General features: G+C 38.1%; 1 protein-coding gene across 2 annotated transcripts; it reads right to left on the reverse strand.

Moving 5' to 3' along the window:
- Positions 1–7,579: 7,579 nt before the first annotated feature.
- WDR53 (WD repeat domain 53) lies at positions 7,580–15,811 on the reverse strand. Of its 2 annotated transcripts, none has more exons than XM_017663302.3 (3): positions 15,662–15,811; positions 11,285–11,780; positions 7,580–8,207 (listed from the first exon to the last, which is right to left on the reverse strand). In XM_017663302.3, the coding sequence occupies exons 2-3, from the start codon at positions 11,762–11,764 to the stop codon at positions 7,614–7,616; spliced, it is 1,074 nt and encodes a 357-aa protein (XP_017518791.1). In that variant the 5' UTR covers positions 11,765–11,780; positions 15,662–15,811; the 3' UTR covers positions 7,580–7,613. The 2 variants fall into 2 exon arrangements, with proteins under 2 accessions (XP_017518791.1, XP_036853937.1); XM_036998042.2 differs by having other exon boundaries at positions 15,560–15,679.
- Between the last annotated feature and the right edge of the window lie 64 nt (positions 15,812–15,875).

Consider the following 15,875-nt stretch of genomic DNA (forward strand, 5'->3'; position numbering starts at 1 on the left):
CGCCCGGCCTTGCTTGCTGGGTTAGGATGGCAAAGGACGTTAAGACCTACATCCCTTCCCGGACCCCATGGGATCAGATTGCCGTGCCTTTTCGTAGAATTGTATGGACTCAGTTTGACATACGTAATTGTCGCTGTGGGGCACGGGCAGTAAAAAACACGTGCACCTGTCCATTATTGCCGTAAACTCTTGGCTGCCTTGTGCCTTTTATGGAATTTCATGAATGTCATACTCTGCTGGGTTTCCCCGATGTCCTGATATACAGCTTTGTAAATAAGGGGGAAAAAAGAGAGCTGTGTAACAGTTATCTTTACAAAAGTATTCAAAATAATCAGTTCTGCACAGAAGCAGATGCGGGGTTTCTGGGGGTTTAACTGAGAAATTTATAAAATTAATGTGCAAATGAGGAGACTGACTTTCTTAATCCTAATTAAACTAATTTGGATATGTGAGATTAGTTTTAGAATTTAAATTTTTTCTTTTGTTGTACTTAATACAATTGTTTGTACAGGAATTACTTTTACAAATAAAAAAGGACATTTAATGTTTCCTGCCTACACTTTTGTTTCTTATAGACCTTTTAACTTTTTAACATGATTTAGAGCTTACAGTTTCTTTTCAGGATTTACCATTATTTCTTTATAGATGATTCCAGTTCAAGATATATATTAGATTAGTTCACTGTCATTGTGGAATAAATATACAATCATAATTTTATATTTAAGTATGTTTATATATCAAGTATATAATCAGAGTCTAAGAAACCTATATTGCATCTACCTCTAATATTTGACTACAATTTCCTAAAAGCATGTTTGTATCTTGTACATTATATACAATGTGGGTGGGACAGTGTACCTTGCTGTTTTCTCTTTTTGGGAACTAATACTTTCATCCATTTTCAAAGGAATTTACTAATCATGAGATGGGAAAATTTGTATTTCCCTTGCTCACTATGTCTTAATCTAATGTTTAAATTTGACAGAAGGTCTATCTCAGGGAAGAAAACTTATAAAACTACCTTATCGAATTCTGTGTTTTTGTGTTACACATGAGATCTGTATATTTGTACATAGCAATGTTATTTATAAAATAATGTATGAAGAGTTTTAGCAGTTTAGTTGTACTAAAAATAACATGCATCATATGGCCCCTTTAGTGCCTTCTATGGATGTCAGATCCCATGCCGTGTATGGTATTGTCCTATCACGATGCCTGACAAGCTGTGTCTGGACAATGCTCCGGGTTTGACAAGCTGTGTCCGGACCTGTTATCTGAGGTAAATTGGGATTGGGGGACTTCATTTGGGGATTGGCATCTACTCTGGTCAAGCGTCTGGGCTCAGCTCAGGTTTGGTAGCTCAAACTTGAGTCATGCAATGGTCAGTGGTGAGAACTCCTCCTGGGGTCAAGGGTTAAACTTCAACTTGAGTCAGTCATGTCAGTGGTCAACAGAAGATACCGAACTGATCACAAGGGTGGCAACTACATGAATAGCCACCTCAGGCCCCACACAGACATGGAAGAGTGGCCCATAGCACCAGCCCTTGCTTGGTCCTCAGAGCCCGAGCTGTTTGACTAGCCCCAGAACCCAGGGGATCATGAGAGATTCACGGGTCACTGAGGGGCCTAGGTGAGGGCATAACATTTATCCTGGTGAGGGTCTTGGCATGGGGCTAAGACACCCTGGGGAACCTGTTTCCTGCTAGGATGTCAGTGAACAAAAGCTTCCCTGATCAGATCAGTGTCTGGGACCAGGACTTCCAGGGTATTTGAAGCACTGAGTCACTGAACTACTTAAAGCAAACATGCCAACCTCTTCAGGAGCTTACTTCTTTAGGATACAGGAATAGGTAACAGTTCTGATGCCACAGGGTGTTTGTTGAAACTCAATGCACTTTATCCAAGTCCCACCCATAGTAGCTGGTTTTACAAATACTTATTTAGCACTTTGTGTGGGGCTGCCTAGCTCCATAGTGTCTTTCTGTGAATCCAACAGAGGCACACCTTCCTCCAGACCCTCTCTAGGTAAATGTAAACCTGGACAAATCTATGTCTCTGGTTAGAATGGTGCTCCCTACGGTTGCGCAGTGCTTGACCCACTCAACTGTTCAGGGCAGCCTGCTTACAGGGTAAGCACTATTCTAAGCACTTTTCATACAGAAACTCATTTATGAACTTCCAACAACAGCCCTCTAAGGAATCTTACAGCTGGGAAACCCAATTTCCCCATTTTGCTAATGTGCTAGGGGATCTCAGCCTGCTTCTTCATTTCAAAAGGGTTGAGTTGCAGACTTGTGTGGGGGCAAGAAGGAACCCTGAGGGTAGAACTAAAGGTGGGAAGGTGGAATGGGCATGGTTATTCATTCCAGCTTATCATATTTGGGAGGAAGTGTTAACCTTTCTCCCTCACCAAGGTGTATTGCCACCACGCCCAGGGTCAGTGGCAACAGGACAGTATATGGGGAGAGTCCCCAAACTCCAGGTTGCAGCCCCTCAAACTTTCCCTGGATTCAGGCTTGATGGAGAAGAGACCTAGAACAAAGATATGCCTTCATGGTGCTTCTAGCTTAGTGGCCAAGATAAAGCCAGACAGAACCACTCAAGCCCCATGTAGTCAAGGCCAAAAAAGTAGGGTTCCTCTCTCTGGGAGGATTGGGAAGGCATCCTGAAGGATGGGGCACTGGAACTAGGACTTTGAAGGATGTGTAGGAGTTTGTTAATTGACCCCCCCCCCCAAATGTCCAGTCTTAGTTATCTCTATCAAACCCACTGTGCCAAGCACACAGTCAACCTCAATTAGTGGTAGATAAGTTCATGCCCTCCCCACACAGCTTCTTTTCCATTTCCTGACCCCTAGGACATGTGAGTGGGAAGCTCAGACAAAAAAAGTTTACATGAGTCCAAGATGTGGAGTCCTCTTACAAAGACAGCTATAACTGGGGCCTGGCCACCGATTTGTGAACACTCCCTGGTGGCCAGCTGGCCCATTCTCCCTTTTCCTTCCTGGAGTTGGGACTTGGTTTTCCTATATAAATACTGGAACCCTGCCTCCCTTTGTTGGACTTTAAGTGTTTTAACAGCACTGGCTTCTAATGGCAACCAGGAAAACAAGGGGCAGTCAGTTCCTCCCCAAACTGAGACTATGCCCATTCAGTAAGCGTTTAGTATTTACATCTGAAAATAACATAAAGCCAAGAATCTTTTGATGCCCTGACCAGCCAAGGTTGTGCCAAATACAATGCCCAGCCCCATGATTGTTGTACTACAATATCTAGCCCCAGGAAATGTTTCCATATCTTGGCTACTACTGAATAATGCTGCAATAAACATGGAGTGAATATGTCCCTTCAATAATCTGCTTTCATTTCCTTTGGATATATACCCATGAATGAGATTACTGGTTCATACATATAATTCTATTTTTTAATTTTCTTAGGAACCTCCACACTGTTCTCCATAATGGCTGAACATTTACAATCCCAAAAACAGTGCACAAGGGTTTCCTTTTTTCCACATCTTTGCCAACACTAATATCTTTTTGATGGCAGTCATTCTTACAAGTGTGAAGTGATAGCTCATCAGTTTTGATTGGCATTTTCCTCATGATTAGTGATGCTGAGCACTTTTTTATGCACCATTGCCTATTGGAATGTCTTAGGTAAAATATTCAGTTCTGCACTTTTTAAAGTCAGACTTTTTATTATTTAGTTGCATGAGTTCTTTACAAATTTTTTATATTAACTCATCTGACATACGGTTTACAAAAATCTCATTCTGCAGTTGCCTTTTCATTTTGTTGTTTCTTTTGCTGTGCAGACGCTTTTAAGTTTGATGTAATCCTACTTGGATTTTTTTGTTTGTGCTTTTCGTGTCAGATCTAAAAAATTATTGTGAAGGGGTTTCTGCCTTTGACAGGAGGGATGCTTCATGGTTTCAGGTTTCAGGTTTCAGGTTTAAGTCTTTGAACCATATAGAGTTAATTTTGTGAGTGGTTTAAGATAGGGGTCCAATTTCATTTTTCTGCATATGCTTACCCAGTTGTTCCAACCCTGTTTAAGAGACTATCTTTTCCCCACCTGATGGTCCTGACTCCTTTACCAAATATTAGCTGGCTAAATATTTGGGGGTTTAATTCCAGGCTCTCAGTTTTGTTGCATTGGTCTATGTTTCTTATTTTAATACTAGTACCATACTATTTTAATTACTATAGTTTTGTGGTAGTTTGAAACCAGGGGTGTGATGCCTGTAGCTTTATTCTTGCTTCTTGGGATTGCTGGCTATTCGGGGTCATTTCTGATTCCATATAAATTTTAGGACTGTTTTTTCTTTTTCTGAAAAAAATGCCTTTGGGATTTTGACAAGGATTTTGCATTTCTATAGATGGATTGGTGGCATGGCCACATTCTGTATGGCTATAGAGAAGAGGACCTGATGGAGGTTCTATTAAGCCATGGTCCAGCCCTTTTCTCCACCAAGCTTACCAGTGTATGATAGGGACTCTCCAGGTATTGAGGTGATCTGAATTTCTCCAACATCCTCTATAATTTAATCTATAGATGGCTTGGTGGCATGTCCATATTAATATTTACTCTTCTAATCCATAATCATTGGATGTTCTTCCATTTTTTGTGTGTCTATTTCTTTTAGCAGTCTTGGGTTTTCATTTTACAGATCTTTCACTTCCTTGGTTAAATTCCTAGGCATTTTGTTGCTTTTGAAGCTGTTGTGAACATTTTAATTTTCTTTCTTTTTCAGATATTTCATTATTAATGCATAGAAAAGCAACTGATTTGTGTATTGATTATATATATCCTGCAACTTTACTGAATTCATTAGATCCTGCAGTTAAGTCATCTTTTATATCTTAATTTCAAATAAAATACTAACATTTATAATTATCCAGCCATATCTTGGTTTGTAAGACAATTAACAACTGTGCTCACCCCAAATATATTAGTGAAAATAGTAAGTGAACTCCTGTGAGAGTGACAAGGTTACTTATGAGTAAATCCAAGTTTTAAAAGTAGATGCAGATTTTGTTGTCAGTGGACTCAGAAGGCATATAATTCTCATATACACTTTCATTGTATTTCATTCATAATAAATTACATCTTTGATAGTGTATTTTGTAGGAATTCTAAGATTAAACAGAGTAGCTAAATAAAATTTCAAAAATGTAATAAATTTCCACATGCTACCTGTGACCTGTTGTGTCAGCATTTCTAAGTCATTAAGACTTGTTTTTACTTCATCACTTCATGCTCTGGATACTTCTTTTCATTACCTAGAATGATTATAGGAAAATCATGCCAAAGTGAAATTTGGATCACTCTCCCCAAACATACTATATGGCTATAGAGAAGAGGACCTGATGGAGGCTCTATTAAGCCATGGTCCAGCCCTTTTCTCCACCAAGCTTACCAATCTATGATAGGGACTCTCCAGGTGTTGAGGTGATCTGAATTTCTCCAACATCCTCTTCTGGGCCTAGATTAAATTCTTCTCCTCTGGGTAGAATATGGCCCGGTTGATAGTAATGATAGACTATGGTCCAGGTAGTAATCCTGGATCTGAGTTTGCTTTAACTGACACTCAGATCCTTACTCTCCCACAACATCCCTCTGGCCTGACAACTTAGTCTCTAAAATGTACCTTAGTCCATAGAAGGGGCAATGTTCCCCAATGGGGACATGCCACAGGTTCAGGAAGGCTGGATACAAAGGGAACTCACCTCAGACCCCAGACTGAGCCACAAGACCCCTCTTGTTCCCAGGCTCTCACCTCCATAGGCCCTTTCCATCGCTGAGGGGCCTGTGTTCATCAGTTCTGGCTGTCACCTCTCCCACTTCAGTATAGTAAGAATGGCATTAGTCACAACTGGCTGGTCAAGAGCAACGATGTAAATTATTGCTAAATTTCTTAGGTATGATATCAGAATTATGGTTATGTTGGAAAGTATCCTTTTCAGGAGATGCATGCTGACGTATTGAGATCATGTCATGGTATCTCATTTTCAAAGTTTAGAAAAAGAAACACAGAGCACATGTGCAGGGCATTACTGTTTTTCACTAATTCTCTGCTTATGAACAGGAAAACTGAGATCAACAGAGACCTGTTCATAGGTCAAAGCACCAGGATTACACATAATTCTGCCAGAGGGTGACCGATTAATCCTGAAGGCATATTTGCTCACAGTAGGGAGAAACAACTGACAGCACTACATCAGCCTCAGGATTGTCTATCCTGGACCACACACTGATTATAATTTGGAGGAACATCAAATGTGAAATGAACATACTTGGACATCTGTAAATTGAACACTGGTTGGGAGAGCTATGTGTAGGCTTCATAGCTGGGGTTAAAAATAACCTGAAGCACAAGCTCAGGTCAAGGCCCTCTGTCAATGAATTTTTTAGAGACAAGATTGTATTCTTTTCTTAAATTCAAAATGTAAACAGTATTTACTGAAAAGCCCACTTAATTGGTCAGGACTCTTAGTGGCAAGTTAAAAAAAAAAAAAAAGGGTCTAGGAATGTATGTTTTAGGCATGGCTGTTGCCAGGCTCAAAATTACTGTGGGTTTTCGCCCCACCTTAGTAAAGACTTTCCACCTGGCAGGGCACCTACAAGCTCACATCCTATCAGCTTAGCAACCCCAGCAGTACATGCCTATCCTTCAACTTAGCAGTCATGTGAGCCAATTATTCCTTTATGCTAAGGGTTTCTGTCACTTGCAATAAGCATTCTAAAATTGAAATTAAAGAGTAATCCACAAACAGGGATGATGGTATAACCCATCAGATTCTCTCTTCAAAACTCTGAAAATAAGAGTAGCTGTATAAGCAAAAGTTGAAAGAACATACAGAGGAAGGCAATCCAGGCCATGATGAAAAAGAACTTACTCTTGATAAATTATTTCAGCTTCTATTCTCTACCTCTTCTCTACCTTATATCTTCTGCTTATTCATAACTTCAGCTTACTCTTGGTCCTATTAGCATCATGGTCTGGATTGCTGCATAATACCCTAAACTGATCTCACCCTGGGACCATTCTGTTAAAAACGTCAAAAGGCAATTGCCAGCAATGCCCTCTGGGCTTTACACAGAACAAGTAAGAACAGGTTTCCACTTCCAATTTATAAGGATTCTGATACTCAACATGATATCCTATGATCCAAAACAACTAGTATAAGTAATGTGCTAATGACATCTGGATCAAGATGTGGGCTACCCTAAGGCAGAAGCCTTTGACAAGACAACCAAGATCCTTTGCAGGTAAGTAATTGTGACTATAATTTTCCTGGATCTTCAAGTTACTTAACATCTCTGAGTCTCAATTCCTGTGACAGTAAAATGAGTGAAAAATTACCCACTTCACTGATTTGGAATAAATGAACATATGTAAAATGGCTGATACACAGTCACTGCTCAGTAAATATTAGTTCTCTTCCCCCAAATTTTAATGTCATTTACTATATGAAGTATTACTCAATTACCTTCTTTTGCTCAAATATCTTAAAATATATACAATGGGATGGTATCCACATATGACAAAGGGTTCTTTAAACACATAAAAAGTTTTACTGCAATTTTCCAAACATTTTTATTGGCTTTAAAATTCTTTTAAGGGATATACAGATATACAACTAGTTTGATCAGCTACTAATATATTTTGGTATCCCTTTATTTTTGCACTCAAGAGCCAGTTCACTTTATCTCCATGTTCAATATTTAGCTTTGGTAAAATTTTAACATGTTCTTCATCTGTTACTGAAGCATGAGTGTTTCCACCCTGCTTGGTGTAAGTTGCTCTTTTAGTTTTCTTTCTGTGGGTATGTTTTGAAGGACTTTTCTGTTTTTTCTCAACTTCACTGCTTATATCCCACAACATTATTTTCCTATCATTCCCTCCAGTAAGCAGCAAATAGGATTCTGGCAGAAAGCAGACCTGGGATACCCCTAAAGTGTGGCCCTTAAATCCTAGTTCCTGTTCACACTTGACTCCCATCACCCTAAAGACTCGAATCTTACCATCTTCTGCACCACAACTGAAAATATTGCCACACGATGCTACAGACACAGAGTGGGCTAGAGCAGGATTTAAAAGCTGACCAGGTGACTGTGGGCTTTCTATTTCTTCTGTTTCATCTTCCTGTAAATTTGTAATCCAGAGTGGCCGGGCTTTCTGAAGGTTCCACAGCATGACCTTTAAATAAGAGGAAGTTATATAGTTAAACAGGGTTCTAGCCTTTTGCTCAACTACTATGCTTATTCTACTTCTAAGAAAATCATCAAAGTAGTCTGAGAATGAATAGTAGGATACATTTCCAGCAATATAAAAAAAAAGTTCAGATCACACAACATACCAGTGGAATGCTACCTAGTGCCAAAACTAGAATACCAATTGGGCAGTAAGGTAGAATTTAAAAAACAAGATTCTAAGTAACTTTTGATTGACAAACTCATTGAAGTATAATCCAAATTCTTAACCAGTTGCCAGTTTCTTTAAAGACATTCTACCTTCCTCTCTGCAAGTAAAATTGAAGATTATGATATTCATTAATTTTAGTCAATGCTGGTTACAAGTAAAAATGCCTCTAAACTAAATAACCTAAGTCTGGAACATCACTGAAATAGTATCTGTCTGAAATGCTTTTCCTTTCTGTTCCTTCCATGTTACTGAAATTACTGATTTTAGGGTGCTTATCCCTGTTACTCCAGGAAGGCTTCCCTAACTATTCCAGCCCACTTCTCTTTCCCATATTTAATTATTTTATTAATTGACATATATTAGCTTGTCAGTTTCTTGAGATTTATTTCACCTTTCCTAATGTCAAGCATAATGCCTGTAAAAGAGCAGAAATTCTAATATCTGTTGATTAATTTGACATCCTGGTATATTCGACATTTTGTTGTTGTTCCATACCACGATCTTAGACCTACTAAACTGATTTGAAGGAAATGCTACTTAAAACCCATTTAAAACAAAACAATAAACTTTCTAAATTGATGTTACTCTGTAATCAAGTAATTCATTTTCTTCCCATAAAACCAATTTGAAAAGAAAAACATTCTTCATACTTTCAAAGAGAATAGACAGCTTTATTTTACCATCAGGCATTATCCTAACTTATTATTCACAATTTAAAGTGGACACTAGGATAAGCATGAACTTGTTTAGATAGTCAAAAGCATAGATCTGAATTGACAAGATTATTACTACTGATGGCATTATGAAGTTGGTTTTCTGTTGAAGGCAACTTCCCTCAACTCAGCCTGCTTTCAAAAGAAGTGACCTTTAATAACACCTCTCCTCTTCTTCTACTAGGGATAACACTGAAAATCCTTTTGGGATGGATTTATAACATTATAGTAAGTGGCCAGCAATCACTATTTGGATGAAGCCAAAACACTCACAAACTGAAGCAAATTAAAATAATTATCAAAAAATATTTTTAAAAATGAGTTCTGAAACTTGATGTGGAAATAGTCTGTATAAAAAAACTTAAATACAAGGCAACTAGACATTCCTGAGTCTGCTAGCTTAACTATACTAACTGTTTAACTTTAACCAAGTTCTTTCTTGCACCTATAATGCATGGTTTATATTTTCTGTCCTCCTAAGACATCCAAACAAGAACTACACCCAAAATATTTACAGCAGCTTAAACATTTTTTTTCTATTTGCTTAAATCATTTAAATGTGTTAATAGCCATACCAGGTTCTACCAATCTAAGAATCATTTCTAAGTAATGAAGATTCCCCAAACTGTTCCTGCCTGGACATTTCTCTTTTTATGCTTCTTTACTCTTCCTAAGATTCCAAGGTGTTTCACAATTTCTCAACCACCTGTTCAAGCATTATCACACCCTAAGCAGGAGAGCTAGAGATACTGAAGGAAAAGAATACGAGAGTTTGTGGTTTATGATCCTATAAAACATCAAAGGTAGATAAAGTACACTACTAGCAAAGGTTTAGAAATGAGTGCAACATCAAAGTGACCCTACTCAAAAACTCCCCTTACAAAAACATTTCTTTATGCATACAAGATTCATTTTTCAAAGAAATAAAGCCTTCTCCTCCACCATCCCAAACCCTTAAGTGTTGGCACTGATGATCTTTCAAATTCCAGAAAAAATAATAAACCTTTGAACCACTTATTTTTGGACGTGAAAATGAGGGGGGAAAAATCAACATGTATGCTACAGAAATATAAGATGCTTTCAACCTTCCAAAGGTCTTTACAAAAAAAAAAAAAAAGTGTGTGTGTGTGTGTGTGTGTGTGTGTGTGTGTGTATACACACACACACAATATTTGAGTGATGGGTACACATATATTTCCTGAATGTCCTTCTTTACACCTCACATATATATTATTCAGTACCTATTTAATAAAAAAATCAAGTAGTTGAAAAAGTGTCTTAATAAATCACATTTTGTTCTTAAGGTCCCTGCCTCTTTGAATGTGCTGCTTATCAGATTTGATTATAATAAAAAGTAATATATGTAAAGCATTGGCAAGTACTAAGAGCTTGCCAAAGAGTAGCCATGGTTATTCTCACACCAATGATAGGAGATTTACTCTCAGCAGAAGTATATCTGCTCTGGGAAAATTCAAGCTATTTGAAAGCTTTCTTTTATTAAACCAAAATCTGCTTCCCTATGACTTCCATTTACACCAGCATATTCCACTTTTCCCCCTCTTGAAAAACAAGAATTAAACACCTCTAGTTCCTCACATAATAGAATTTCTAGATATATTTACTTTCCCCACAGCCTTACTCTGAATTTGTGATGTTCCTTTCAAAACTCAGGGTTGAATACAATGCTGATACTAGTCACCAATGAGCAGTATTTCAATTAATGCACTCCAGAATTTTATAGTAGAAACAACACATCTAGTCCTCCCCACTTTTTTTTTTAAGCACCAGAATTTGTATAGAGTGGGTGATAAACTCTGCTTCCAGTATGCCCCTTCATTTAAACAGATTATTTAGAATCAAATATTTCATTTCTTAAGTTTTGGAAATGTCTTAAAGCCCAAAGAAAGGAAGACTAAAGAATTAACGATTACTTTGTGAATACTACTAGACTTTCCAAGTAGCATTAAACATGCAGAAGTAAATAAAGCTTATGAAGTAAATAGATAAGCTTATTCATAAATACATAAGACATGTTAGAAGAATATATAGAAAATACAAAGATACATTTTAGCCAGATCAATAATTTGATTGTTAGCCAACGTTACTTAGAAATTACCCAACTACTATGCAAAGCATCACCTGCATATCCAGTCCACATGACACGAGGCTCTGAGGCTTTTGAGGCCGAAAAGCTACAGAGGAACAAATATTGGCATGTTTCTTCAGTGATCTGCTAACTTTCCTATTTTCCAAGTCTAGGATTTTGATTGCCCCAGAATCATCAGCAGAAGCCAACAGGTTTTCAGTTTCATTCAATGAAAGACAATTGATTTCTTCTTCATTCACATGAAAATGGTCCAGGGAACCTTTGAGGGACCTGACATCCAGTATGCTAATTGTTTCTCCATGTGAGGCATACAGCTTGGTGGGGCAGGAGGGTGAGAATAAGACACTGGTAACATCATCAGCCCCTTCGAAGTGCGTGTGTCCTAATGGAGTCCCATCTTCACCCCAAGCCATTAGATCTCCACCCTCTGCTCCAGAAGCCACTAGCCCTTCTTGACTTGCATTCAGGCAGAGAATAGGAGAAGAATGTCCACCAGTCCACTTGACTGCCATAATGGCCCAGAAGACTCTGTGAAAAGGGGGAAAAAACTATAATCTCATGTTTTATATAAGAACATAATCGTAGGAGACAATGCAGTAAGCAATACTTCATTTAAATATTTTTTGAAAAGACATCTAGAAAACTTAACCAATAAAAAGAACAAGTCTACAAAAGCCTAGATGAACACAGGATGTGGTCCACCAGGGGGGCACATGCCTAAATGGGCTTCCCTTGTAAACAGGGACCCAGGTAAGCCTGGTCTTCCAGCTTTCGATGTGACACCCAAATAAGAATAAATACTAAATATATTTATTTTAAATTAGGAAAAATTCTTTTTAAAAGGGGCTTGCACAATCATCAGGTTTTATCTTTTACTGACTGTTTCAGAAAATAAGCTCTGGAGCTAAACTCTCTGGGTTTGAATAGCTCTACTACTTAGTAACTGGATGACTTTGGGCATATTACTAAATCTCTCTGTGATTCACTTTCCTTCCCTATAAAATGGAGGTAATACTAATACCTACTTCATATGATCAGAGAGGATTAAATGAGATGATACACATCTAATAGTCCCTGTTACATAATGAGTGACCCCAAAATATTACCATTATCACTTTTCCTAGCTGTATAAGGTTGGTTGAGACTTGGGGCCCAGCCATATAGGCAATTCTTAAGTATGCTAGAATTTGAGAACCTCTACTATACCAATAATCATTTGGGAAACTGGTTAAAAATGCAGATCTTTGGATCTTACCACCAAAGACTATTTCAGTATGTTATTTAATTTTATTCTTGAAACAACCCGTTTCTTTGGTATTACTCCATTTTACAGATAATGAAACTGAGTCTCAGAAATGTTAAATAATTTGCCCAAATCACCTGGCCCTTCGAATTTGTACATGGGATACAATTTAAAGGGATCCCAAACTTCTAAATAATGAAGACCCTTTTTTAATAATTCCACTTTGACAAATATTAACTTGTTACTATTCTTTTAAACTACAGAAATGACAAAAGCTACCAATAATTCATTACTGCTTTTAAACGTACTCACTTATTTTTAATCACATTATCACCTACTTGCACTTATACAACAGTAGTACTATGTGGAAAATTTAGATTCTTGATATGCTAGGCATCCCAGATCTGTAACTCAGTTTGCAACATAATACTACGCCTGCCTTAACTGCCTATTGGACAAAGCAAAAAAGGAAACTGGGGCAATTTATACAACTCTAAATTGTCAGACAAAAGGAAGCAAACAATTATCTGGACAAATTTAACTTTTTATTATAACAATCAAACAAGTCAAGGGAAAATCTGTCTAGTGAGAAACTGCCAAAGTTGCTTTACCATTTTCATATATGATATCTGAATTTAGTTCTATCATAGAGATGAATTTCCTAATGTTGTTTTGAGAAATCATTTAAAATAACCTGATGCTGCTGAAAGTTTCTATTCCCTACCACTTTTAGCCGCACATACACAAAAAATCACTAAATTGCTAAAAAGTCACTAAGCTATTAGTAATCAAAGTAACAGAAACACAGTCACAAAATCATATATAGATATAGTAATTTTCATAAAGATGGCAAAATGGGAAAAAAGATGGAAAGATATATCTTTCAGCAGAGAATTCGCATGCAGAGAAAACTAAAGAGAATGAAGCAAAGTTTTAAAGGAAGGTTTGGAGAGGAAATGACTCAGGGAGGTAAAGACAAGGAACTCTGGTGGTTTGATTTTTGCTGACAAGTACTAAATAATAATTAAGTAACTTTCTACCATATCAAAGACTCTTGCCAAATGTTCCAGATGAACCAAAGAAAAGGACACTTAGCACAATTTAAATGAAAGGTATTAATATTATTAGGCTTAGTCATCTGTGGTGACTACTGACTTATATGATAAACACAGTATCTTACCTTAAAATATGAAATTTGAATTAACCATTGAAAAGGCCATATAAGTTACAAATAATTTTGCTTAACTCTGTTATGAATCTTTAGAGTATTGATCACTTATTTCCAAAGTTAAGAGTTTTAATTTATCTATGATGAATCTAATTTAAAGCCTGGATGTCTGGCCTCTACAGCTTTAGAATTCTGTATGCATATAGGTTTTGTATATCTGCTAGGATTTTAGATTTTCTCAAGGACAAGACTGAGGTAGGGCTTCTAGTACCTCTATTTCTCTATCACTGATCTACCCACAGGGGACCTGTGTAAATGCTGACTGGCAGACAAAGTTTTAGCAGGTTTTCTTCCTAATACAATTCCTTTTCAACAACACAGTTCCTGTCAATTTTTCCATAAAGGAACCAGCAGTAACTCTTGGTCTATTAATCTCACAAGACCAAGGTCGGCTCTACCTTAACCTCTATGCACCAGAGTAAAAAATAAATTAAACTTCTAATCTTCACATAACATGGATACTGATCACTTAACTAGTCAGAAAAACAAAAATAGAATGCAGGTGAAGTTAAGAAAAAGAGTTGGGAAAGCCCCAGAAATCCATACACTGAGGCTTTTAATTTCATCCTGCAGGTACTGATCAGTGAGTGAGTCAACCAGAGTCCCCAAAATCACTTGTTTACTTGGTCTAAAAAATTAAAAATATGTATTATTATTTGAAACCCAACCAAAGATACCATTAAAATGGGTTAATCAGACTGCTGTGGTAGAAGGCAGTGGGAAAAAATGTAATTAAATCTGGGTTAAATCAAAACAGTCTTTCACAATGAGTTGTCAAGTCAGTTTGTTTTTCTCTTACTGGGACTGGAAAGCCCAGGATAAATAGTTAAGTGCCATTATCCCCATATTCAGGTATCAAGACAACAGGCTTAAGAAGATGCCTAAAAGATCAAGCACAGCAATTGATCATATCCTATTATGAATTACGTTAATTAGATAATAGATTCCTTCCTTCCAGCACCTAATGAGACCATGGAGTGGCGGACAAAGGTAGGGTATTTTGAAAACATTTTTAGAAAGGGTGGAGTGTCAAGATGGAAGTTCTGAACAGCCAGAGGGCAGAAGAGGGTACCGAACGTGGGAGATGGGGTAGGTCGGGAGGTGAGGAGCAGACGAAAAGATGGATCATACCCAGCAAGGCATCTGGAAAAATTTCTTACTACAGAAAAACAAAACAGTGGAATTGACTACTAAGGGCATCTGTGAACACTATTATTATAGTAACAACCTCATAGAGTCTGTTTGAGTTATAAAAACTCGCGTAAAGGACCCTAGTAAAGTGCCTGGCTCACACGATGTTTATTATTTTCTCTTACTAAGCATTCTTTAAAGGCTGTCGGAAAACTTTCTGGTCGTCTAGAAAGACGCAGTATAACCAAATAATGCTTAAATTTTCTCTTCCAAGAACCCGTTTATAATTATAGCCTCCACGTCATTTTTCTCACTGAAATGTCTAAATAAAAACACACTTCCTTGATCCGCCTACTGATCTGTGCTTTGGTAGGAATGACTGGGAAAGGCTACGTTTTGCCAAAAAAAAAAAAAAATTTAGCAATCAATAAACACTTAAACAGCACAAGATCATCCAAACATTGGGAGGGTGGAGGGGATGTTCAAATGGGACCACCTTACTTTCCGAATACACGCCAGGACACACGTTCTGATAAGCACCGGTATTAGGGGCGAGCAAGAGAACTTGATGACGAAAAGACATCTCAGCTACTTAAGGAAAAGAAACATCAACTCAAGCCGAAAGTGGCGAAGCTAGGAACTGGCTAGCAAGGGGAGGGAAATCTTATGCGTTAGGTTGAGGTCTGAAGCAGAAACCTCACTGACCCTGGGAAATCTCACTGGAAAAAGCGGCTCAGGAAAACCCAAGCGAGACCCCGAGGTCGAAGAGAGACGACAGCCACAAATCAGCCGGCGTAAGCATCATACCTGCGCTTTCCCGTTTCCCTCCTCCGCGCCTCGTGATGACCTCACTCATGGGCGCCCAATCTCTTTTTGTGTAGGGCACGAGGCGCCGCAGCCCAACAGTCACATCCGGGGCCGAGAGGAACCGCGAGCGAGCCGGGTGTGCGCCCTTGCTTCGTGCCCTCAACCCGCATGGCGGAGTCACCCGCTCGCCGCTGGGAGGCCGTGCGGGTCGAGC

Source organism: Manis javanica, chromosome 3, assembly GCF_040802235.1.
Source record: "Manis javanica isolate MJ-LG chromosome 3, MJ_LKY, whole genome shotgun sequence".
NCBI lineage: Eukaryota > Metazoa > Chordata > Mammalia > Pholidota > Manidae > Manis > Manis javanica.

Coding starts and splice junctions, on each gene's coding strand:
- WDR53 (XM_017663302.3), bottom strand. CDS start 11,764: ATGGCAGTCAAGTGGACTGGTGGACATTCTTCTCCTATTCTCTGCCTG. Junction 8,208..11,284: donor CATGTGGACTGGATATGCAG/GTGATGCTTTGC, acceptor TCTTATTTAAAG/GTCATGCTGTGGAACCTTCA.